The 22879-nt window shown below is 61.8% G+C and overlaps 2 protein-coding genes across 2 annotated transcripts in view; one reads left to right on the forward strand and one right to left on the reverse strand.

Moving 5' to 3' along the window:
* The first annotated feature begins 2873 nt into the window (after positions 1 to 2873).
* Positions 2874 to 9856, forward strand: LOC119092960 (SUN domain-containing protein 2). The gene is made up of 7 exons (XM_037215857.1): positions 2874 to 2906; positions 3051 to 3098; positions 4037 to 4177; positions 4437 to 4572; positions 6621 to 6874; positions 7548 to 7712; positions 8982 to 9856. Exons 1-7 carry the CDS (start codon positions 2874 to 2876, stop codon positions 9198 to 9200), a joined length of 996 nt encoding a protein of 331 aa, XP_037071752.1. The 3' UTR covers positions 9201 to 9856.
* A 1035-nt stretch (positions 9857 to 10891) lies between these two features.
* LOC119092939 (receptor-type tyrosine-protein phosphatase U) overlaps positions 10892 to 22879 on the reverse strand; it is a 34830-nt gene continuing 22842 nt past the window's right edge. The window contains exons 8-15 of the mRNA XM_037215836.1: positions 21752 to 21887; positions 20610 to 20856; positions 19464 to 19540; positions 18174 to 18305; positions 14464 to 14589; positions 13115 to 13302; positions 12425 to 12560; positions 10892 to 11871 (exon numbers count right to left, since the gene is read on the reverse strand). Coding sequence (XP_037071731.1) covers positions 11794 to 11871; positions 12425 to 12560; positions 13115 to 13302; positions 14464 to 14589; positions 18174 to 18305; positions 19464 to 19540; positions 20610 to 20856; positions 21752 to 21887 — 1120 coding nt within the window. The 3' untranslated portion in view covers positions 10892 to 11793. The remainder of the gene's footprint in view (positions 11872 to 12424; positions 12561 to 13114; positions 13303 to 14463; positions 14590 to 18173; positions 18306 to 19463; positions 19541 to 20609; positions 20857 to 21751; positions 21888 to 22879) is intronic.

A 22879-nucleotide genomic window follows, 5' to 3' on the forward strand; every position in this document is an offset into this window, starting at 1 on the left:
GTTCCAACGTGGATTGGGCGTGGATGCCTTGGGTCCAGGACTCCATTCATCCGCATGCTATTGACGGCGAGATTATGGCGTCCGCTTGACGTCACGTGTGTGCGCCGCTCCTGGCTGTGCACCGCTCGCGGTCGTAGTGATTCGAAAGGTTCCGTGTCAAGCCGGGCGTTCCGCTAGCTTGGTACACTGCGGCGAAGCGGTCGCTCGCTGTTGTCTTTTGGGTGGATCTCTGCTGTGTGCGAGGTTAGCGGGCCATTGAATCGGCGCTTGCTCCGTCGCTGTCTCTGGCTCCCCGTTCACCGACGCCTCGCGCGTCTGGCGTCTGTTTCGCCGCGTCCGTCCAGCGTTTCCAGGGCCGTGGGTCTCAGTCGGCGCTGCTGTGGGCGCAGCGTTCCGGCGCCGTTCAGTCCCGCCGCGTCCCGGCTGAGTCACGTGCGCTCGCCGCTGTTCGCGGCGCGGGTGTCGTGTGCGTCGCCCACAGCGGACGCCGTCCGCGCTGCTCCGCCCACAGCGGACGCCGTCCGCGCTGCCCCGCCCGCAGCGGACGCCGTCCGCGCTGCCCCGCCCATAGCGGACGCCGTCTGCGCTGTCCCGCCGCCGTCGTCGCAACGGTGCGCCTGCCGCGGCGAGCCGTTGGTGGCCGCTCAGTTGGCGTCGCCCTCCAGCCATCGGCACGTGATGCTCAGGGCGATGGCGTGCGGGCTGGCGCGCCAGTGGATGCCCGTCAGCACCTCGCCGGCGGCCAGGCTGCAGGCGAGCGCCGCCGGCTCCTCGCCTGCCGCGGCGGCGAGCGCGCGCGCCGGGCCGAGCCGGGCGGCGAGCGCCTCGGCAGAGTGCGGCTCACTGCCGCAGGTGCTCGCCAGGCGGATGGTGTGAATAGCGCCCTCGGTGCTCTCGAACAGGTGGTTGTCCTTGCCGTTGCCGCTGGACACGGTGATGATCTTCTCCAACGCGGGGCCGAAGCGCACGCAGCGCAGCTGTAGCAACTGCGGGTACTTTTGCTCCCACTTGCCTGTGACGATGCCGTACGCTAGGTAGTCAGTGCTGCCACAGGAGATCGCCTCGCCGCTGCAGTTGGCCGTACGCGTGTCGTACCGCTCGGGTGGCACGCAGTCGCCGGCCGCCTCCAGCAGCGGCAGTGGGCAGCGGCACGTGCGCTGCAGACAGCGCGCGCCGGCCGCCAGCCGCGCGCAGTCAGCGTCGGCGGCGCACTGGTCATGCAGGCGCGCGGCGCGGCTCCGCAGCAGCAGCGCGCAGCCGGGCGCCGACAGCCGGCTGCTTGTGTTGCCCCGCCGGCCGTACAACCGACAGCCGGGTGTGGACGCTGGCGGCGGGCAGTGGCCCAGGCTGAGGCAGCGCGGCCGCGCAGCGCACGCCCGCTGGCACAGGCACCGGTCGGCGCCGGCCAGGGTGGCCAGCAGCTCGGAGTCAGCCGGCGTCTCGGCCAAGCCCGACTCCTCGAACGCCAGCGGCGGCGGCCCGTCGGTCGGCTCGCCTGACACGAGGACCGCATTCAGGCTCACCTTTTGGCCGAGGCACAGGCATAGATCAGGGCGGAGTAGGAGCACAACGGAGAACAGCATGACTGGCCGCCGGCGCGTTCTTGACCCTCGGCTCGGCGGCGGCTGGGGTTTTGTAGCGAGCTGCCTCGTCCCGCCCCGCCCACGGACCTGCAGGGTGTCGACACTCCCTGATTTGTTTGAGATGTGATTGCTGTTTGTCATGGCGTTTTGATGGACAGCTACGTTCTGAGCTGGCGGGAAACTCTGAGTAGGCTCACTTCTTGACACATTGTTGTCAATATGGGTGGTTCTAGCCCGGGCTGGTGTCATCGCAATCAAAGCGCTACACGTTGAAAACAACTCAAAGAAATGAGTTTCGGTGCAGATAATTTATCAGTGCCAACCTGTTTTTGTTTCTGGAGAATGGGGCGATGTTATTGCCATGACTGCCGGAACGTGCGCTAGGGCTTTCAGAATATTAAAAAATGCCTCTACGGTTATGAAATGCTTTGATGATGCCTGCACGCGGCGCATTTTATGTATGCCTCATTTTTCCGTACTGTGCATGTCCATAAGTGTTTAGCACAAACTTCTGTCCGGGACATATGATACTGGCTGACGAGTCACAAACTGCTGTCCAGGACACGTGGCGCTGGCTGACGCATCACAGGCTGCTGCCTCAGGACACGTGGCGCTGGCTGACGCGTCACAGACCGCTGCCTCAGGACACGTGGCGCTGGCTGACGCGTCACAGACCGCTGCCTCAGGACACGTGGCGCTGGCTGACGCATCACAGGCTGCTGCCTCAGGACACGTGGCGCTGGCTGACGCGTCACAGACCGCTGCCTCAGGACACGTGGCGCTGGCTGACGCGTCACAGACCGCTGCCTCAGGACACGTGGCGCTGGCTGACACGTCACAGACCGCTGCCTCAGGACACGTGGCGCTGGCTGACGCGTCACAGACCGCTGCCTCAGGACACGTGGCGCTGGCTGACGCGTCACAGACCGCTGCCTCAGGACACGTGGCGCTGGCTGACGCGTCACAGACCGCTGCCTCAGGACACGTGGCGCTGGCTGACGCGTCACAGACTGCTGCCTCAGGACACGTGGCGCTGGCTGACGCGTCACAGACTGCTGCCTCAGGACACGTGGCGCTGGCTGACGCGTCACAGACCGCTGCCTCAGGACACGTGGCGCTGGCTGACGCGTCACAGACCGCTGCCTCAGGACACGTGGCGCTGGCTGACGCGTCACAGACCGCTGCCTCAGGACACGTGGCGCTGGCTGACGCGTCACAGACCGCTGCCTCAGGACACGTGGCGCTGGCTGACGCGTGTGTGGTCACCTGGGGTCTGTCGTGCCGCAGGGCATGTACGGCTACCTGGCGCTGCTGGGCAGCTCGGCTCTGGCGCCGGCGCCGGTGGCCGCCCCGATCACGGAGCCAGTGTTCGTGTCGCCGCCGGCCGCGGCCCCGGTCCCGGCCCCGGCCCCGGCCCCGGCCGCGGCCGCCGCGTCCGACCAGTCGCTGGCGGCCGTGTACACGCAGCTGGAGCAGCTGCAGGCCAAGCTGGCTCTGCTGCAGACGGACTTCCAGGTGAGTCGGCCGACCAGACAGAGGTGTCGTCAGCGGCGGCGCCCGGCTGAAGGGCGGCGGCGGCGGCACGTGTCGCCATCAGACCGGCAGCGGCCCGACTGCCTGGCCCTTGCTGCCGCTCGGTGTGAAGTCTGCTTGTCTCCGGAGGCTTGTTGATAGTTTCCCCCCCCCCCCCCCCCCATTGGACACGCTGACACGCAATAGCAGCAACCTCTGGCGATATCACACCTGCAAGGGTCCATGGTTGGCCGTGCCAGGTCACTCTGTGAACCCGGGCGGTGCGGCCGTCCGTGACCGGCCGTGGTGGTGACCTGCCCGTCCGTGACCAGCCGTTGTGGTAACCTGTCCGTCCGTGACCAGCTGTGGTGGTGACCTGTCCGTCCGTGACCAGCTGTGGTGGTGACCTGTCCGTCCGTGACCAGCTGTGGTGGTGACGTGTCCGTCCGTGACCAGCTGTGGTGGTGACCTGTCCGTCCGTGACCGGTTTTGGTGGTGACCTGCCCGCGTACTCGCTGTCCCTGGCTGGCTTTGGCGCTGACCAGCCTCCGCCTGGTGATAGCCGGTAGCCGCTGTCCTTGACACTGACCGACCGTGACACTGACCGACCGTGACACGGACCGGCCGTGACACTGACCTGCGGTGGCGTCCGTCGACAGGCGTGCCGCGCGGCGTCGGCGGCGGCGGCGCGGCCGGACGCCCTGCGCGCCGCGCTGGGGCTGGCGGCCGGCTCGGCGGCGCTGCTCACCGGCGACCAGCTGGCGGCGGCCGAGAAGCGCCAGACGGCGCGGCTGGTGGGCCTGGACGGCCGGCTGACGCAGGAGCTGTCTGCCGTCCGCCGCCAGCTGCAGGAGCGCGCCGACGCCGACCAGCAGCGCCGGGCCGACGGCGAGGCGGCCGGCGCGGCCAGCGCTGCCGAGCTGGCGGCGCGGCTGGCCGAGCTGCAAGCCGTCCGCGAGGCACTGGCTCAGCTGGAGGCGGACGCTGGCCGGCGCGAGGAGCGCGGCGCCGCGCTCGCCGCCAAACTGACCCAATTGCAGCAAGAGTTCAGCGACCTAAACCGTCTCCTACTGGTGGTCCAGGTGAGGTCTGCTCCGCACTTGGGGTTGGGCCAGGAATAATTATCCATTATAATATCTGCGAATTTGCAACGGCCGGTGGCCTTCATCGTTGTCCAGCTTTGTGTCCGTACACAAATCGTCGTCTGCTGCTCGCCAGCGCGGCGGCTCCACGCGGCATCAAGCGGACCGGACCGAGCGGACGCCATGCGACCCGGATCCCGATCCCCTGACGCCCGCCACGCCGTGCCGTGCTCACGCCTGCGCCCGTGCCTGTTCGCAGGAAAGCCTGAAACAGGTGCGCTCGTGCTGTAACCGGACCGACCCGGACTGGAGCGCGCTGCTGAGCGGCCGGCTGCAAGACATGGAGCGCCAGCTGGAGGAGCGGCTGCTGGTGCACGCGGCCACCATCAAGCAAGGTGAGCGGGTGGGCTCGCGCCGGCGCAGGAGCTGAGCCAGAGCCGGAGCCGGAGCCGGAGCTGAGGCGGAGCCGGAGTCGGAGCCGGAGCCGGAGCCGGGGCGGAGAGGTCGACGTCCGCCGGCGCGAGGGTTAGGTTGTCGCGGGGCCAGGCTTGACGGGTGCCGCCAGGCCCCGCGTTCGTTTAGGTATTTACGCGCGCTTGTCGCTGATAAATTGGGCCGCGACTCGGTGCAGGTACGCCTGTTTTATGGCTGAGTAATATGCAGCGGGTACTTGTGAACTGGCGCGTTGATTGGTACAGTTAGCTGCTGCCATACCTGCCAACAGACTGTTTTGACGCACTGTTGCCAGACATCGTCCTGACCAGGTGCACTGGGCGGTTCGCTGCCAGCTGGTCACTGGCGTTTGGTCGTGGGGCACCTGATGGAAGCACCACATATGGCTAGCAATAGGCAGAAGGTTGTATGATTTTGCCGACGCGGGGACCCGATCACACCCTCGGTATATGGCGACGACACCAGGACCTAATCACATCGTCGGTGTATGGCGAAGACACCGGGACCTGATCACATCCTCGGTGTATGGTGACAACACCAGGACCTGATGACAACTTCAGTGTATGGTGACGACACCAGGACCTAATCACATCCTCGGTGTATGGCGAAGACACCGGGACCTGATCACATCCTCGGTGTATGGTGACAACACCAGGACCTGATGACAACTTCAGTGTATGGTGACGACACCAGGACCTGATCACACCTTCGGTGTATGGTGACGACACCAGGACCTGATCACACCCTCGGTGTATGGTGACGACACCGGGACCTGACCACATCTTCGGTGTATGGCGAAGACACCGGGACCTGATGACACCCTTGGCGTATGGTGACGACACCGGGACCTGATCAGACCCTCGGTGTATGGTGACGACACCGGGACCTGGTCACACCTTCAGTGGATGGTGACGACATCGGGACCTGATCACACCCTCGGTGTATGGTGACGACACCAGGACCTGATCACATCCTCGGTGTATGGTGACGACACCGGGACCTGATCACACCCTCGGTGTATGGTGACGACACCAGGACCTGATCGCATCCTCGGTGTATAGTGACGACACCAGGACCTGATCACACCCTCGGTGTATGGTGACGACACCAGGACCTGATCGCATCCTCGGTGTATGGTGACGACACCGGGACCTGATCACATCTTCGGTGTATGGTGAAGACACCGGGACCTGATGACACCCTTGGCGTATGGTGACGTCCTGCCCCGTCCAGAGTTGACCCTGTCGCTCTCACCTTCCCACGGTCAGAGCGTATCGCCGGACGCCACCCATCCCTGTTATTCTGTGGAATAGCATCATTCTGTCATTCTCTGCTTATCCTGTACCCGCGGGGACATGGAGGTGCCTTCTCGTGCGCGACCCTGTCTCCTTGGGCCCGGGCATATCACCTGTCCACACCCTGCGTGTTTCGAGGTAACGGCTTGCCCCGTCCGGACACCACCAAGCCGTCAAACTTGGTGCCGCCAGGTGTTCTCCGCCGCCCACGTCGTGGGATCATTACGTGCTGTCCTGTCATGAAACCTAGCATCCGTAGGCCTCCCCCCCCCCCCACGTCTTTAGGTGGGTCACGACGCGTTCTCTTGTCCAGAAGCCTAGTGTCCTCAGACCATCCGCCATTCGTTCTTTGGGTGGGCCGTGACGGGTTGTCCTGTCCAGAAGCCCGGCGCCCTCAGACCCCCTCCCTTCTTTAGGTGGGTTGTGACGCGCTCTCCTGTCCAGAGGCCTGGCGTCCTCAGACCCCCTCCCTTCTTTAGGTGGGTTGTGACGCGCTCCCCTGTCCAGAAGCCTGGCGTTCTCAGACCTCCCCCTTCCTTAGGTGGGTTGTGACGCGCTGTCCTGTCCAGAAGCCTGGCGCCCTAAGACCGCCCCCTCCCCACTACCCTTGTTACGGCGGGTCGTGACGGGCTGCCCTGGCCGCACAGCGCCTATGTACCATCTCCAGCACACTCGTGTGCGCGGGCTGTCGGCAGACCTGGCCTTGGAGACCGCGCCGGCCGTGGCAGTTACAGGCGTCAGCCGGGCCGACGTGGAGACCATCGCGCGCCAGACGCTGGCTCTGTACGACGCCGACAAGACGGGCAAGTTCGACTACGCGCTGGAGTCAGCCGGCGGCAGCGTCGTCAGCACCAAGTGCACGGAGTCCTACAACGTCAAGTCGGCGCGCATCTCCGTGCTGGGCATCCCTCTGTGGTATGCGTCCAACAACCCGCGGACCATCATCCAGGTACCAGCTGTCGGACGTGGCGTGCCCCGGCGTGTGTTTGTGTTCCCTCTCGCTTGATAAATCTTTTGAAGTTGATCATATCAAACAAAAGAAGGTTCCAAACTCTACGTACAGATACAAAGATCAATGAAAAGGTGTAAGCTCACTGGGCTGGCATTGACATGCAAAGATCACGTACACATGTAGGTGTAATAACAAGTGTCACTTGTATATGTTCAGAACGGGCGTAGGGTTCCCGTTAGAGCGGGTTCGTTCAACGCGTCGGCTTCGCTAACCAGCGTGGATTGTCCGTGAACTCCACGCGTATCTACTTGCATTGAGAAACTGCTTGCAGTTACCGCGTTTGCCGTCCACGGCACCGTCCGTTTCCTGTAACCTGTTCTCCGTCTGGACCAGTGTGCACCGCTGTTGTGGTCGAGCTCAGTGTGCCCGACACCCTGTCACCAGCTTCGTCTGAACCAGCGTTGGCCGCTGTCGTGGTCGAGCTCAGTGTGCCCGGCACCCTGTCACCAGCTTCTTCTGAACCAGCGTTCGCCGCTGTCGTGGTCGAGCTCAGTGTGCCCGGCACCCTGTCACCAGCTTCGTCTGGACCAGTGTTCGCCGCTGTCGTGGCCGAGCTCAGTGTGCCCGACGCCTCGTCACCAGCTTACACCCTCTCTCTTTCCATCGGCAGCCGCACATGAGTCCCGGCGAGTGCTTTGCCTTCCGCGGCCAGGGCTACTTCGTCATCGCGCTGTCGCGACGGATCGTGCCCACCGGCTTCGTGATGGAGCACATCTCGCGTAACCTGACGCCCAGTGCCGCCATCGACTCGGCGCCCCGGGAGTTCACCGTGCTGGTGGGTGATGCCCCCGCTCCCTCCCTCCCCTCCGCCTCCCCAGGACACCCCATCGTCAGGGACACGCGGACAGTTCACCGTGCTGGTGGGTGATGCCCCCGCTCCCTCCCTCCCCTCCGCCTCCTCAGGACACCCCATCGTCAGGGACACGCGGACAGTTCACCGTGCTGGTGGGTGATGCCCCCGCTCCCTCCCTCCCCTCCGCCTCCGCAGGACACCCCATCGTCAGGGACTCGCGGACAGTTCACCGTGCTGGTGGGTGATGCCCTCGCTCCCTCCCTCCCCTCCGCCTCCTCAGGACACCCCATCGTCAGGGACACGCGGACAGTTCACCGTGCTGGTGGGTGATGCCCTCGCTCCCTCCCTCCCCTCCGCCTCCTCAGGACACCCCATCGTCAGGGACACGCGGACAGTTCACCGTGCTGGTGGGTGATGCCCTCGCTCCCTCCCTCCCCTCCGCCTCCTCAGGACACCCCATCGTCGGGGGACTAGCGGACAGTTCACCGTGCTGGTGGGTGATGCCCCCGCTCCCTCCCTCCCCTCCGCCTCCTCAGGACACCCCATCGTCAGGGACACGCGGACAGTTCACCGTGCTGGTGGGTGATGCCCCCGCTCCCTCCCTCCCCTCCGCCTCCTCAGGACACCCCATCGTCAGGGACACGCGGACAGTTCACCGTGCTGGTGGGTGGCGTCGCCTCGTGGGATGGGCGAAGGCGTGAAGGTGTGGGCGTCACTCAGGTGTGATTTTCAAGCCAATGCACCGTGTAAGCGTGGAGACCGCCCCAGGCAATGTGGGAGGAGATAATGGTTTAAGTTTGGGGCTCACGGAGCTTTAGAGCTGCCTTGGCTCGCAGGATTTGCGCCGACAGTTTTGTGTCCAGGCCTGTGCCAAGCACCACCGTCCGAGGCCAGTCTGCTGTCCAAAGGCAAAACCCGATATGTTCATGTTTGACCATTTTGTGTTTTTTACGTCCTTTGATTCGTCTTATCGTGCTGAATTGGGTTACTTAAACCCTTCGTCGATTTTTTCACAAACTTTTAGCCTTCCTGGGCTAAAAGTCCGCGAAAAGTTCAACGCAAGGCTTAGATAACCGAATTTAACTGGAGAAGACAGATCAAACGACATAAAAAGCGCAAAATGCCCAAACCTGAATATGTGGGTTTTGCCTTTGCACGGCAGCAGTGCCGGGACCTGTCACGGGTCCGGACTGCGTGGCGCGGCCGGCCGAACCCCGCGCGCCACCTGACCTGTCTGCACCACGCCGCCAGGGCCTGGCCGACCCCCAGGACCGGGAGGGCGTCGTGCTGGGCGACTACGTGTACGAGGAGGCGGGGCCGCCGCTGCAGGAGTTCGGCGCGCAGGTCGTCGGTGCCGCCGACTTCAGCGTGGTCGAACTACGCGTCAAGTCCAACTGGGGACATCCGAACTACACGTGCGTGTATCGGTTCCGCGTACACGGTGCGCCCACCGGACCCGACGGGGCGTAGCGCCGGCGCCGCCACCACGAGCGGCGCCTGGCGGCGCTCGCTCGCAACAGTACAAACCATCGCGGTGTGTGGAGGGCCGGCGAGCGCGCCGGCGACGGGCGCTGGCGGACAGGGCGCGGGGTGTGCTGTAGAGACGAGGCGGCCGGCGAGCTAGTCCTGGCCGTTCGCTGTTGGTTCACGCGTCACCAAATGCCGAGCTGTGTGATCTCTCGCGTTGAGTAGCGCTCATCTTTAGTAGGCACCGGTGCAGGCGGCCCGGTCACGGCCGCCAAGGAGCCCGTTTGTTTTGTTACACGGCCGTCGCCACCTGCGACCGCGCTTGGCTTGAGGACGCCGTTTGCTGCCCTAGGTTCGAGGATCTGTTGCCAAAGTAAGCTGCATGCGTACACGCGAGCGAGTGCCGAACGCGGCGGGTCATTTTTTGTAGATATTCATCGGGTTTTCAAACATCGCCACTGTCGAGTGCGAGGTACACTGCTTAACGATGGGATATGCGATGGATGACTGCTGGAGTGCGAACAACCATTTTTACATGCTTAGCGTGCCTTCAGATTACATGCAAAATACTTTTAAGCTTAGAAATCCGCTGCTTTACCTGAGCCCGTTTCTCGTTGGATTTCGGGACCATCGTGTTGAATAAAATTCTGTTTTAGTCATCGGCGAGTGTCGCAACGCAGCAGGCCGTCGTCAGTCTGCGGTTGACATGAATTGATCAAGCTGTTGCAATTGACGCTGCCGTTGGTCTTGAATGGACGTGGCTCAGCGTCGGACATCAAACCTGAGATTACCTTTTAATGACATGCAGCACCCTTGTTTCTCTGCGATGCTTCAGCAATCGGACGTAAACATACTTCATATGTTCACGTCTGGGAGCGTCACAATTCTGGGGCCTAGGCCAGTATCGTTTTTTTTGTGGTCATTCGCACATTTTTGAGTGGCCATTGCTATCCATCGCACGCGACGCACAACTTCCGGATCGGCTATATTGTATTCACCGTACAAAACCGGAGGCACAAGGCCACCGCGTAGCCACAATTGCACCGTAGCCCCGAAGTCCTTATCCAGCGCGCCTCACGACGGGCGCCCCTACGTCGGCCCCGAACATGGCCCGGCCGAGACTGCACCCGCCCGGCTGCCGGGGCGCCGGAGCGTGCGCAGACCGGGTAGGTCAGCACGCACACGCACACCCGCCGGCGGTCCCGAAGGCCGGGCGCTTCGTCGCCGGGTGCAGGCTTGCCCGCCTTCTCCCCCCCCCCCCCCCGGCGGCGCCGCTGGGAGGGCCACTCGCAGAGGGACGAACGGTCTGCCCCCTCCCCCCCCCCCGGCGGCGCCGCTGGGACGGCCACCCGCAGAGGGACGCACGGCCTCCCCCCCTCGGCGGCGCTGCTGGGACGGCCACTCGCAGAGGGTTGTACGGCCCCTCCCCCTCCCCCTCGGTGACGCCGCTGGGACGGCCACTCGCAGAGAAACGCACGGCCTGCCCCCCCCCCCCCCTCGGCGACGCCGCTGGGACGGCCACTCGCAGAGGGACGCACGGCCTCCCCCTCCCCCCCCCCCGACGGCGCCGCTGGGACGGCCACCCGCAGGGGGACGCACGGCCTGCCCCCCCCCCTCGGCGACGCCGCTGAGACGGCCACTCGCAGAGGGACGCACGGCCTCCCCCTCCCCCCCCCCCCCCCCCCCGACGGCGCCGCTGGGACGGCCACCCGCAGGGGGACGCACGGCCTGCCCGCCTGCGCTGAGCCAGACAGCCGTGCACGGGGCGGTAACGTGCGGCCGCCAAATCCGGCATAGCCATCTCAGAAAGGCATATCCTCAGATAACTCGCTAACAATCATACAATCTGAACTTCCAAGTCGCAAACAACGCACGCCGGCGCTCAACAGTCACCAAAACCGAACTGGTACGGATCGCTGTCGTAATATGAGTACATGAACGACACGCTCGCACCATGGGACGAGCGTTAACGTTTTCACCCAGAATGCCGCCGACTGCACGGACAAAACATGCGCAGCTGCTACACGTCTGAACGCTATACATAACTGCTACGCGGGAGTCCTGTTCAATGACGCTCGCCGAAGAGAACGGGCACCCTCAGACGGGCGATGGCACATCCGCTCCTTTGTCACACACCAAGAGCTCCAAATTCCGTTCGACCTCCAATGCTCTCAGACTTTACAGCCGACGCCCCTGCCCCTGGGGTTAGATCGTGCAGCACGCCGTTGACGGCATCGCTGCCCCTCGACGCACCGACGGCTGGCGGGCCAAAGCCCTCCGGTCCAGACCCCGACCCCGACCCCGACCACCGACGGCCGGCGGCCGAAACCCCTCCGGCCGAGATCCCAACCACCGACGGTTGGCGGCCGAAACCCAGACCCAGACCCGGCACCAGACCCAGATCCAGACCCAGATCCAGATCCAGATCAGGCCCAAACCCGATCATCAGCGCGGGGAAGTCACGCAGCCGGCCACCCCGCACTTGCCAGCTTTCCCACATCACATAGGCAGCCCAGTGCACGGCCGGCAGGAGTGTGCGGCAGCCGGCAGCAGCCTCTCCGAACCGTCGCGGCGGCCCGCCCGTCCGCTGCCGTCACTAGTGGCTGGCCGCCTCCTGGTTCAGATAGTGGAGGACGTAGTGCAGCACCAGGTCGTAGCAGTACTTGTACTCGGTCTGCGGAGGACGGACAGGCGACGGCTCAGCCCAGCGGCCCCTCCAGTGGCCAGTCGGCGCCTCGTCCCCGCTCAGTGCCGTCGTCGCCGCAGCGAGGCCCGTGCCGCCACAGGGGCCGGACCAGCACGGCCGGGTCCGCCGGCGGACGGCGCTGCGTCAAACCGTGTTCCACAGCGCCTCACGGCCGGGTGAGCCAACTAGCTCTAATCCGTGGCCGAATCCCCAGCCCCGCCGCCCGGAACACCGCATTCCGAACCGAGACTGATGGAACATTGCATTCGTGAAGCGCGGCACGCGTTTGATGCGAGTAGGTTTATCGACCAAGATCGCATCAGCCGAAATTAGCCAAGCACAGCAGCTGAAAGTGATCAGGTCAAGTAAGGGCACGTTATAGTTGAGATTTACCATCCGGGCAGCGGCTGGAGGAGAGCTCAGCACATCACGGGCTGTCGTCACCCCTGGTATGGGTAACACTCCTGGAGAACGGGCCGAACATCTGCGTAGCCGGGCCGGCCTCACCGGCGGGAGGGGGGTGAGGGAGCGGTGGCCTCACCATGTTGGAGATGAGCTGCGGCCGATGCCGGCGGACCGTCTTCACCGCCTGGAACACGTCCACCTCGCTGTGCTGGATCACCTGCTCGATGCACGCGTTGGCCGCGCAGTACACGCCCGCTCGGCACTGGCCGTCACTGCGGAACGCGTGGCGGCGCGGTGAGACGCGCCCGCGGACGACGGCGACACCGCCACCGAACGGAGGCCGGCGATGGCGACAGGGCATCGTGCAGACCTCACCGGGTCTGCATGATGACCTGACGCGACCGCGGTCAGTCGCTCCGGCGGAGCGCCTCACGCATGACAACGGAGGGCCCGGAGATCGGTCGTGACACCGGACTGTCAGGCTGTGCGAGACAGACAGCGTTCAGACGAGGTAAGACCGCCCATGTAGCGCGCGCTGAACAGAGGCCACGTCCACGGAGGCCTTTGACGGCTCGCAACGCCAACACCGAGGTAGCCTCAGCTGGCCATGAAATGAGATCCTCCCGGAGTCGCGAGCAGCTACATCTCAACGCCACGCCGGGCACCCGCGAACCTCTTGCCCGCGGCCCACGCAGACTGTCCCAAACACAGCTCAGCCCCCTCGGAGCGGCCGTGTGGCACGGCCCACATCGGGAACAGAGCGAGCGAAGCCGACACAGGAGCCAGCCGCCAGCCGCCGAGCCCAGCTCCGCCGGCCCACACTCACGGAGAGACGACGACCACAGGCCCGTAGCCGGAGCGCTGCCGCCACCGCTCCACCATGTTCATCAGCTCGACCAACGCGTTGGTGGAGGTGGGCACCTTGTAGGCGGCCGGCCAGCAGGTCAGTTGGAACAGCTGGCACGTCTTCACCTCGGCCTTGACGCCGGCCATCAGCTCAGTCAGCGAGACGATCTGTGGGCGGTGCGCGGAAGGGGGTCAGCGAGCGCTGCGGACGGGGGTCAGCAAGCGCTGCCCGGCCGCCAGCAAAGGCCCACATGGGCCGCCGGCAGGCTAGGGCAGCTACCGACGCGCGGCGGGTGTGGTGATGTCCGCGCGACCTGCGCCACGCCGGCCCCGCGCGACCCGCGCCACACCCGCCTTCGCGACCTGCGCCACACCGGCCCCCGCGCGACCTGCGTCACGCCGGGCTCCGCGCGACCTGCGCCACACCGGCCCTTGCGCGACCTGCGCCACACTGGCCCCAGCGCGACCTGCGCCACACCCGCCTCCGCGCGACCTGTACCACACCAGCCCCAGCGCGACCTGCGCCACACCGGGCTCCGCACGGCCCGCCCGACGGTGACGGCCCAGGAGCGAGCCGCTGCCTTCTGCACCAGGCGTTCAATGGCGCGGGTAAGGAAAGTCGCTAGCCACCCACGTCAGTCACCTCCCAGCGACCGACGCCGGCAAGCGCAGTCTCGGCAGTCGTGACGAAAACACCTAAGTCAGCTCTCAGCCACCGCCGCCGGCACGCGCAGCCTCGGCAGTGATGACGAGAACACCGCGGCCCATGCTGACGCAACACGGTCACGATGCTGGCATGGAGGGCTCAGCGACACGCGACATGCGGGACATGCGAGCGCTACATGGTGACATGGAGCACTCGCACCGACTGGCCGGAATACGAGCCGCACTCATCTCATCCCTTGACGAAGCCACCGTTCTTCAGCCCCAGTCCAATTGCCTGGCCGCTGGCGAATCTCTGCATGCAGCGCCAGTTCTCACCTGCGAGCCTTGATGTGGGTCCACGTTGGTCGATATGGTCTTACGGTACGGCGCTATCTCCTAGTACCAAATAGAGAAAGGTCAGAGCAGCGCTCGCGAGTGCGAGTGTGGGGAGCTAGGCCGCTATGCTGTGTGATGCAACAGAGGACACGACAGTGTTATCTGCTGGCCCGACAGCAGTACGCAGGGAACGGGTCCCGCAAACGAGGGAACGCAGTCAAAACGCAACGGAAGTTGAAAGCAGCGCGCAAATAAAAGTGTAGTTGCAAAACTATATCAAACAATACACAAAATCATGCCAGACGACACAACGAAGAGCAAACCTGAAGCAAACGGCCAGCACGCTACCTTTTTGTTGATCTTGAAGACCCAGGACTTGATGTTCTGGTAGTGCTGGTGCGATATGTGCTCGACAGTGAACACGGTGCCGTACTTCTTGGACCTGGTGCTCTCCGGCCAGAAGTGGGGAAAGCTCTGCAACGGCGGCCACCGCTCAGCGTCCTGACGTCACGTCCGAGACCACGGCGCGGCACGCGGCGCTGGCTGACACGCCCCTTCCGCCGTAGCGTCCCATCGGCCGAGACGCACGACAGACTGACAGGCGCCGATCTGAACACCGCGCAACATTGAAGATTATCAGTGGGGATGGGGATCATCACTAAGTCAAACCTACCTCACGGGGAAGTCATAAGTAAGAAGATGTCGAGCAGCTACTCGAACGGCAAAGTTTGCGAAATCGGGTTTACTTGAACAGTCCAGTAACGGTAATCAGACGGGAAACAATCCAAAAACCAAACGATGCAGATGGCAACGCCGGAAGTCAGATGCATACGCGGAGATGAGCACAACTGCACGGGCAAAACCAACCGCCAACTCCAGTCCGATTAGCCACGACATGTATCACACTGTCCAATCTCGTTAACTATGAAAACCGATGCTGCGTGAGGCACTCAGAAATTATCTCACAATTTGGCATCATATGGCCCCTTTTAGTGGAAGCCACGGTCCTAACATGAGCTGGAGCGACAAAAATGCGTCACTGGGTGTAGCCACGTCACGTAATATATTACCTTTCGCAGTACGCACTGCTTGCAAATGGACATACGCTTGACTATTTTTTACGTGAAATGCTACGACAGACGCAAACTCAACAGCCTTCTCCCAACAACGCCAACTATCCATTGTATGTCTGAGGCCAAAAACCGACCAAGAGGCCCAGGCAATAATGGACAAAACACATGAACAAAGTGCGCGGAACTAATCAAACGCAAGCAGATACTATCGCATCTGCACTGTAGCATCAGGTTCTCTAGACGATGTAGTGTGTGCGTGCGTGCGTGCGTGCGTGCGTGCGTGCGTGCGTGCGCGTGCGCGTGCGCGTGTGCTTGTGCGTGTGCGTGTACTTGTGCGGGTGCGTGTGCTTGTGCGGGTGCGCGTGCGTGTAAGTGCGAGTGTAAGTCCGCGTGTGCGTGTGCTTGTGCGGGTGCGTGTGCTTGTGAGGGTGCGCGTGCGTGTGTAGAAGATGTGTAATCTAACAACTTCGCCATGTTGTCATCGAAAGAGCGACGAAGGACCAACAATCGATGGGTGTGGTTTTCCAGTGACGGGGGCGCGGTGGGAGTAGGGGGGGGGGGGGGGTACTTTCGGTAAACGCGGGAGCATCCATATACGTATGGAGGTGGTGGTAACACTGCACAACATGAAGCCATCTATGCCAAACACTCTATATACAGGAATGTTATTTGTTCCGATGTGCTAAGTGCGTTAAATGCAAATAAAGCGTACGACCTTGTGCGAATGATGTCGGGCACGCCACGTCACATCAAGTCAGCCACAGACGTCACGCGGGGAGCGGGTTCCCAATTCAGCCAGTGGAGCGGCAGGGAGCCAAACGAGGGATATGAATCAGTCCATCAGACTCATCAGCGCTACTGCGACAATGACTCGCCTTCTCTAGGCGGCGGCTGTTTAGCTGAGCGTCAACCCATGCCACGCGCCGTCGGCGGCGATTGAGACGCACAAGTATTGACACTGAGTACATATGTTCACGCCGCGAGAGTGCTTCTTCAGCAGATCGGAGGTGACCTAAACGCAGCATTGAGGAGGAATAGAAGGGCCATCACTTCCTTCCCACATCCCTGCGACACCACTGGCTGATCATCACTGGGGACACGGCACTCGTCTAGTGTAGGCTGCGAAAAAATAACGCTACTTAACGAAACGAAAAGATGTGTCCAACAGATAGGTCCAACACGCCATACACTGGCTTATCTCGCGTAAAACAGAAAGCAAAACTGGGTAACATGAGCACAGAGGGGATCCTTCAAACAAAGTGATGACTGAGTGGTGTGCAAATTGTGTCCTGAACATGAGAGCAACAACGCTTTGAACATAAATGCATGACACACATATATTCACGGTCATGCGAAAAATGATCGCACACTTAATGTGAAGATTTTGCACACCGTTCACTATCACCCTGTTTAAGGCAGCCCGTCAGCTGCGCTTTAGAAATAAAACGAGCAGTACTCTTTGCGACGCAGAACAAAAACTGGTCGCCGTGCGACCAAATTCACCGCAATATACCCAGGACACCGATGTCCATAGCCTGACACAAAAACACACGCACGCGAAAGTTGTTCAGTGCATTAGCGAGGAACATTATTCACATAGATAAGACAGTAGCACTAGCCTTATCCCTCGGAGAAAAACACCAGGAGAACGGTGATATATATATATATATATATATATATATATATATATATATATATATATATATATATATATACAACTATATATATCTATAAATATACATATATATATATATATCTATATCTATATCTGTATCTATATATATATATATATATATATATATATATATATCTCTCTCTCTCTCTATATATATATATATACATATATATATATATATATATATATATATATATCTATATCTATACATGGGTTGATATTCTGGTAACATGCCTTCATCGAAACAATGGCAGAAGTGAATTCACTTCTCATGTCTCTATTCTCCCGGCCTTTCTCCAAGGAGTAAGGCTATTACTGCTGTCTTATCCACAGACACACACGATACATTTCGTTGGTGTTGTGTGACAGGCAAGATCGCACAGCTGACGGCCGCGCCTCACTAAAGCATTTCCGCGATCATTCCGCTGAGACTGGCTCGCTTCTCGGAATGTTCTATAACCATGTAACGCCACGCGGAAACACACAGTATGCTCATGCGCATGTGTGTTGCGTGTGCGCCACTGTTAGCCGGAGAACGCTGCACATCTGCAGGCAGTACGTGCGCGAGTGTCAAGGGGGCACCGCGGACGGCGCACATAAGCTGCGCGTGGCAACCTGCCTTGCAACAGCCGACTAATCTACTAAAACACGCCAAAATGTAAACACTCCACGGAGAGCGTCGCGCGGCATTCACACATAGCGCAACTGCGGCAAACTACAACTGTCGACTCGCGGGCGCACCCAACGAAAAAGCTGCTAAAACCAAACAGCAATAAAACCGCTTATCGCACAAGCCTCGGCGGCGGCCGTCTCGGAGAGCAGTCACCCGCGCCCGGCCTCGAAAGCGCGACTGTCCGGCGACTATCTACGCGGGAGAACAGGGCAACGCTCACGCACGGCATTCGTCCCAGCACGGGCCGTCCGCGCTCGCGCCGGCCGGGGCGGAACACACGGGGCACACGTGACCGCCGGAGGCGCGGGGGGCGAGGGGGGGGGGCGGGGGCACAAGCCGTCACACCGGCCGGGCAAAGCGGGCACGCCACAAGCTGCGGAAGCCGCGTAGCTGACGGGCCGGCCGCGGCGCGGCGCCACCGTCGCGTGACTGACCGGCGACGCCTCTGGGTTACAGAGCACGACGACGGCGCTACAGTCGTGGTCGTACACCATGGACCAGATGTCAGGCACCGTGCTGGCCAGCGGCCACTCTGTGACGATGTACTCGCGCGGGTGCGTGTAGCCCTGCAACAGCGGCGCGTGAGCAGTGGGCGGCGGTGGCGGCGGCGGCGACACCGGCGGCGGGTGCCCCTTACCGAACTGTCGCCCGGGTTGGTGAGCACCACTATCGAGTTACAGTCGTGGTCGTACACCAGGCTCCAGAAGTCGCTCTGCGTGGAGCGCAGCGGCCACTCGGTCACTATGTACTCCCGCGCGCGGTTGTACTCCTGCAAGAGGCGTCTGCGGTGTCAGGCGCGCGCGCGCGCTGCGGCCGCGCCGAGCGGGCCGCCATGGACTGGGGTACGAGGGACACGGCCACTGCGGACGGCCACAAGGCGGCGGATGCAGCCGCGCCAACCGCAAATGCGGGGACTGGGGAAGCATGCCAGAAAAGTCTCCGTGGGCGGGGTGTGGCTCGATGCCCAAAAACAAAAGCCGCGGCAAAAAACAACACAGGCTAACCGTTTGTACGAAATTAGTGAATCATCACATCACTACGTGCAAACCCCAAGAATTATACTGGTACAACATAAAAGCAATGCACAGCGAGACAATGATCCTCTAACGAACGAAACTGAGAACAACCAAGGACTGTCGTAAAATTACTTAACTCCGAAACTGACCTCTCGAGATTTGCGCCCACGCGCGAGTCTCCAGGTCAATATCAAACGGCAAATGACGGACTGACATCACTTAAAAATAGCGTTTTGTAAATCACGCAACATTTCAATAGGTACAACACACCAAATTTGGCTCACTGTAGGGTTACTAAAACTACGTATTCCAGTAAAGGGTACCAACACAGCGGTGTGTCCACCAACCACATAAAATCCATCGCACGACTCCCTGAAGACATTCCGTTCTTCCCTAAGTGCTTCACATTGAGACGTGACCACGGAATGCGAAGGCCGATAACCTGGCATTCCACAAATGACAAGCTTTTCAAAATGGACATCAAATACGTTACACGAGGAATCCTATTCCGACCCGCACCAAAATAACCGCCCCCGGCGGCCAGCCAAACATTCTCCTCGAGGAAAAAGCTCGGAACGCTGAGCTGCGGACTTCGGACCGCTCTCCGCAGCTATGCGCCGGGCGGGTCACCACATTCCGGACCTCAAAACGCCGCACAACCGGCGACGAAACGGAGCCTGACAAATTAACGCGCGGGCCGCATTCCGGCGGCGCTCCCGCCCGGATGCCGCGCGTGCCGGCCGCCGCGACAGGCAGCCGTCCACCGCGGCGGCGGCGACGACGGCTCGCCTTTCGGCCCGTCCCTGACCGCGCCGGCTCGGCAAAACACGGCGTCGCGCGCGCCGCCCGGCCCGGCTGGCCTGCCAACCCCGGCTCCCCCCCCCCCCCCCCCCTCCCCCCGCCATACTCACGTCCACGAACACGGCGTTGATGTAGTCGGTGAAGTTGGTGCCTTGGAATGAGCTCAGGTACGGGCGGAAGTTGTCGGCTGAAACGCACGCGCCGCCGACGTCAGCGTCGCCGCTCGGCAGCGCGCACAAAGGGGGTGTCGCGTCCCGCCGAGCCACGAGCGCCGCCGCCTGCCGGAATACCGGCCTAGGCGCCACCGCGGGTCGGCGGCGAGGAAAAGGCCACGATCGTCACCGCCGGCCCAGGCGCCACCGCGGGCCGGCGGTGAGCAGCGGGCCACGATCACCGCCGCCGGCCCAGGGAACACCGCAGGTCGCGGTGAGCAGCGGGCCACGATCGCCGCCGCCGGCACAGGCGCCACCGTGGGCCACAATCACCGCCGCCGGCCCAGGGAACACCGCGGGCCGGCGGTGAGCAGCGGGCCACGATCGCCGCCGCCGGCACAGGCGCCACCGCGCGCCGGCGGCGCTGGCTCGGCACTGCGTGACGTCACCCGGGACGGCCGCCGGCGGATGTGGCGTCATGGTGGACTCAGCCGGCGGGGTCAGGGCACCACAGGGGGCTCGCCAGGTAATCGCAACGTCCCGAAATACATGGTGCACAGGGTGCCATAAATCAAAGTTCATGGACTTCAAAGGTCGGAGGGGACATATAACCGCAGGCGATTGTTACCGCATGGTGCGCCTTTGCGCACGTGTTAATGTATCATTTAGATCTGCCTGGTTATACGACAAACATTTCCGGAATTTTGTGGAAGATTAACAAGAAGGCCGAGGGCGGATCTTTTAAAAAGGGTCCTGCTTTATTTTCTGGCAAAGACAAATTAAAGAGGGGATCAGTCATGCGCATTTCCACCTTTGCAAACACAACGTTGGCACGCTATACCGAGAGTGAAGAGGAAAAAGTCGATGGAGTGGCGGGAAGTTATTTCAAGCACCATCTGTCACCCAACATCGTGACTTTGGGGACATTGGTTATCTGGGATCACTGAGTTGCTTACTGACACAAACAAGGCGTCGTCGCAAACACAGCGCAGCGCACTCACCTAACATCCACCATGCGCATCGCAAACCTGCCTGGTCCGTTCAGTCGCCTCACAGCCGGCCGATGAGGTCACGCTGTCATGACGTCACACATGGAGGACTCACGCGGCACGATCATGACGTCACGGTTCTTGTGTCGGTTGTCGGCGCGGTGGCCGCCGGCGCAGTCGCCGATCGTGAACTTGGGCACCTGGCGGCAGATCTGGTTGAACTCGCGCTGGTAGTCGTTCAGCTTGTCGAGCCCTTTGACGGCCTTCTCCTTCAGCCGCTGCGACAGCTCCGACACCGGGAAGGACGAATAGCCGCACGTGACGAACTCCTCCAGCGTGTCGTACACAAACTTGTACTGGTCCTGCGGGTAGCGTAGGGACAGCTTAGGCGGGCCCGTGGCGTCGCGTGTACACCACACACCGCTGGTGACCTTCCGGGCGACGCGCTGCCCGTGTACAACTCCGAGACAACGCTGCTCGTGAACAGCCGAGAAGTACAGCGATGAACAGCCAAGAAGCACAACTGCTACCGGCCGACACCACCACTAAGGCTCTCGTCACCAGCTGAATGCGTCCTGAGTCGCCAGGGGCCTCCGAATTCCTAGTGGGGGCTCCAGAGATGGAGCGAACCAGTCATTGATCAGGTGCCACACTTGACGGCAGTGCCCGGGGTGCTTGGCTGCGAAACGCCCCCTCCCTCTCCCCACACAGCATGCCCCATCACTTCGATCCCAAAACGAGCTCGACTACCTGACAACCCACACGTCCAAACGATCAACTGGAAAGAGCACCCGCCGCTGATCAGCTGAGTGTGTGAAGACCAGCCAGTGCGCATCTGGATCCGGAACCTTCATCACAGCACTTTTCTTCCACAACACTGGGGAGTGGAGGGTATGCCTAGTTTCGTGGCCGAGTGCCAAGTTGAAGATAAAGGCAGTGTGTAAACGCTTGGCCCCCATCTGAAACAGCTCACTGTCGCCAAAAAGGAGTACTATGCAAAAACGCCCTCTTCACACATCAACGCGGCCACCGAACTCACCATCCTCTCATCATTAACGCCATCGAAGATCATCTTCAGTCTGCCGCGTCAATCGATCCCCACCCGGCCCCCTACGCCAGCCAGCACGTTCGCTCTTACTCCGGCGGCTGCTCAGTACTCACCTCACGATCACCTCCCGCTGCCCCCCCCCCCTCCCCTCCATCTCAACCCCAGCCGGTCGGCACGTGCACCCGCGCTGACGACCGCTCGGCACTCACGATCGTCTCGATGAGACCCCGCCGGGCCTGCCGCATCTTCTTCAGGTAGCCGTAGACGTCGAACACGCCGTCCTCCTCGGCCAACTCAATGTTGGCGTCAATCGCCAGGAACACCCCTGACCGGCCCGCTCCGTCACTGACCGGAAGAGGCAACGTTGTCAGGCGCGGGACGACACGGTACCTCTCCGTCACTGACCGGGAAAGGCAACGTTGTCAAGCGCGGGACGACATGGTACCGATCCGTCACTGACCGGGAAAGGCAACGTTGTCAGGCGCGGGACGACACGGTACCGCTCCGTCACTGACCGGGAAAGGCAACATTGTCAGGCGCGGGACGACATGGTATCGATCCGTCACTGACCGGGAGAGACAACGCTGTCGGACGCAGGACGACACGGTACCGCTCTGTCATTGACCGGGAGAGACAACGCTGTCAGAAGAGGCCTGACCGGCCCGCTCCGTCACGGACCGGGAGAGACAACGCTGTCAGACGCGGGCTGACGCGATACCGCTCCGTCACTAACCAGGAGAGATAACGCTGTCCGGCGCGGGATGACACGGTACCGCGCATCACTGACCGGCGGAGACAACGCTGTCAGACGCGGGCTGACACGGTACCGCTCCGTCACTGACCAGGAGAGACAACGCTGCCAGACGCGGGATGACACGGTACCGCGTATCACTGACCGGCGGAGACAACGCTGTCAGACAAGACATAACACGGCAGCTCTCCGTCACTGACCAGGAGAGACAACGCTGTCCGGCGCGGGATGACACGGTACCGTGCATCACTGACCGCTGGAGACAACGCTGTCAGGCGCGGGATGGCACGGTACTGCGTATCACTGTGAGACAACTCTGCCATGCATGGGCTGACACAATACTGTGACTTATTGGTCGCGCAGAGACACTGGGGTCGGGCATGGTATAATTACAGCAAAAATAAGGCCCTTCGCGATCCAGGGCGCCTTCTTTCTCAACTGTAAATCTTGGGCCTTAGACTGCAACGCAGCACAAAGATGCTGTGCGGAACAGTACTAATCCAGGCGCATGCCCTCGACAGCAGACAGGTCAGAAGGGGTGAACTGATTGGTGACCGGTTCATTCCTTCGACGGCGTTAGACATAT

This window comes from Pollicipes pollicipes, unplaced genomic scaffold, assembly GCF_011947565.3.
Source record: "Pollicipes pollicipes isolate AB1234 unplaced genomic scaffold, Ppol_2.1 Scaffold_3718;HRSCAF=4362_pilon_pilon_pilon, whole genome shotgun sequence".
In the NCBI taxonomy this organism is placed as follows: domain Eukaryota; kingdom Metazoa; phylum Arthropoda; class Thecostraca; order Pollicipedomorpha; family Pollicipedidae; genus Pollicipes; species Pollicipes pollicipes.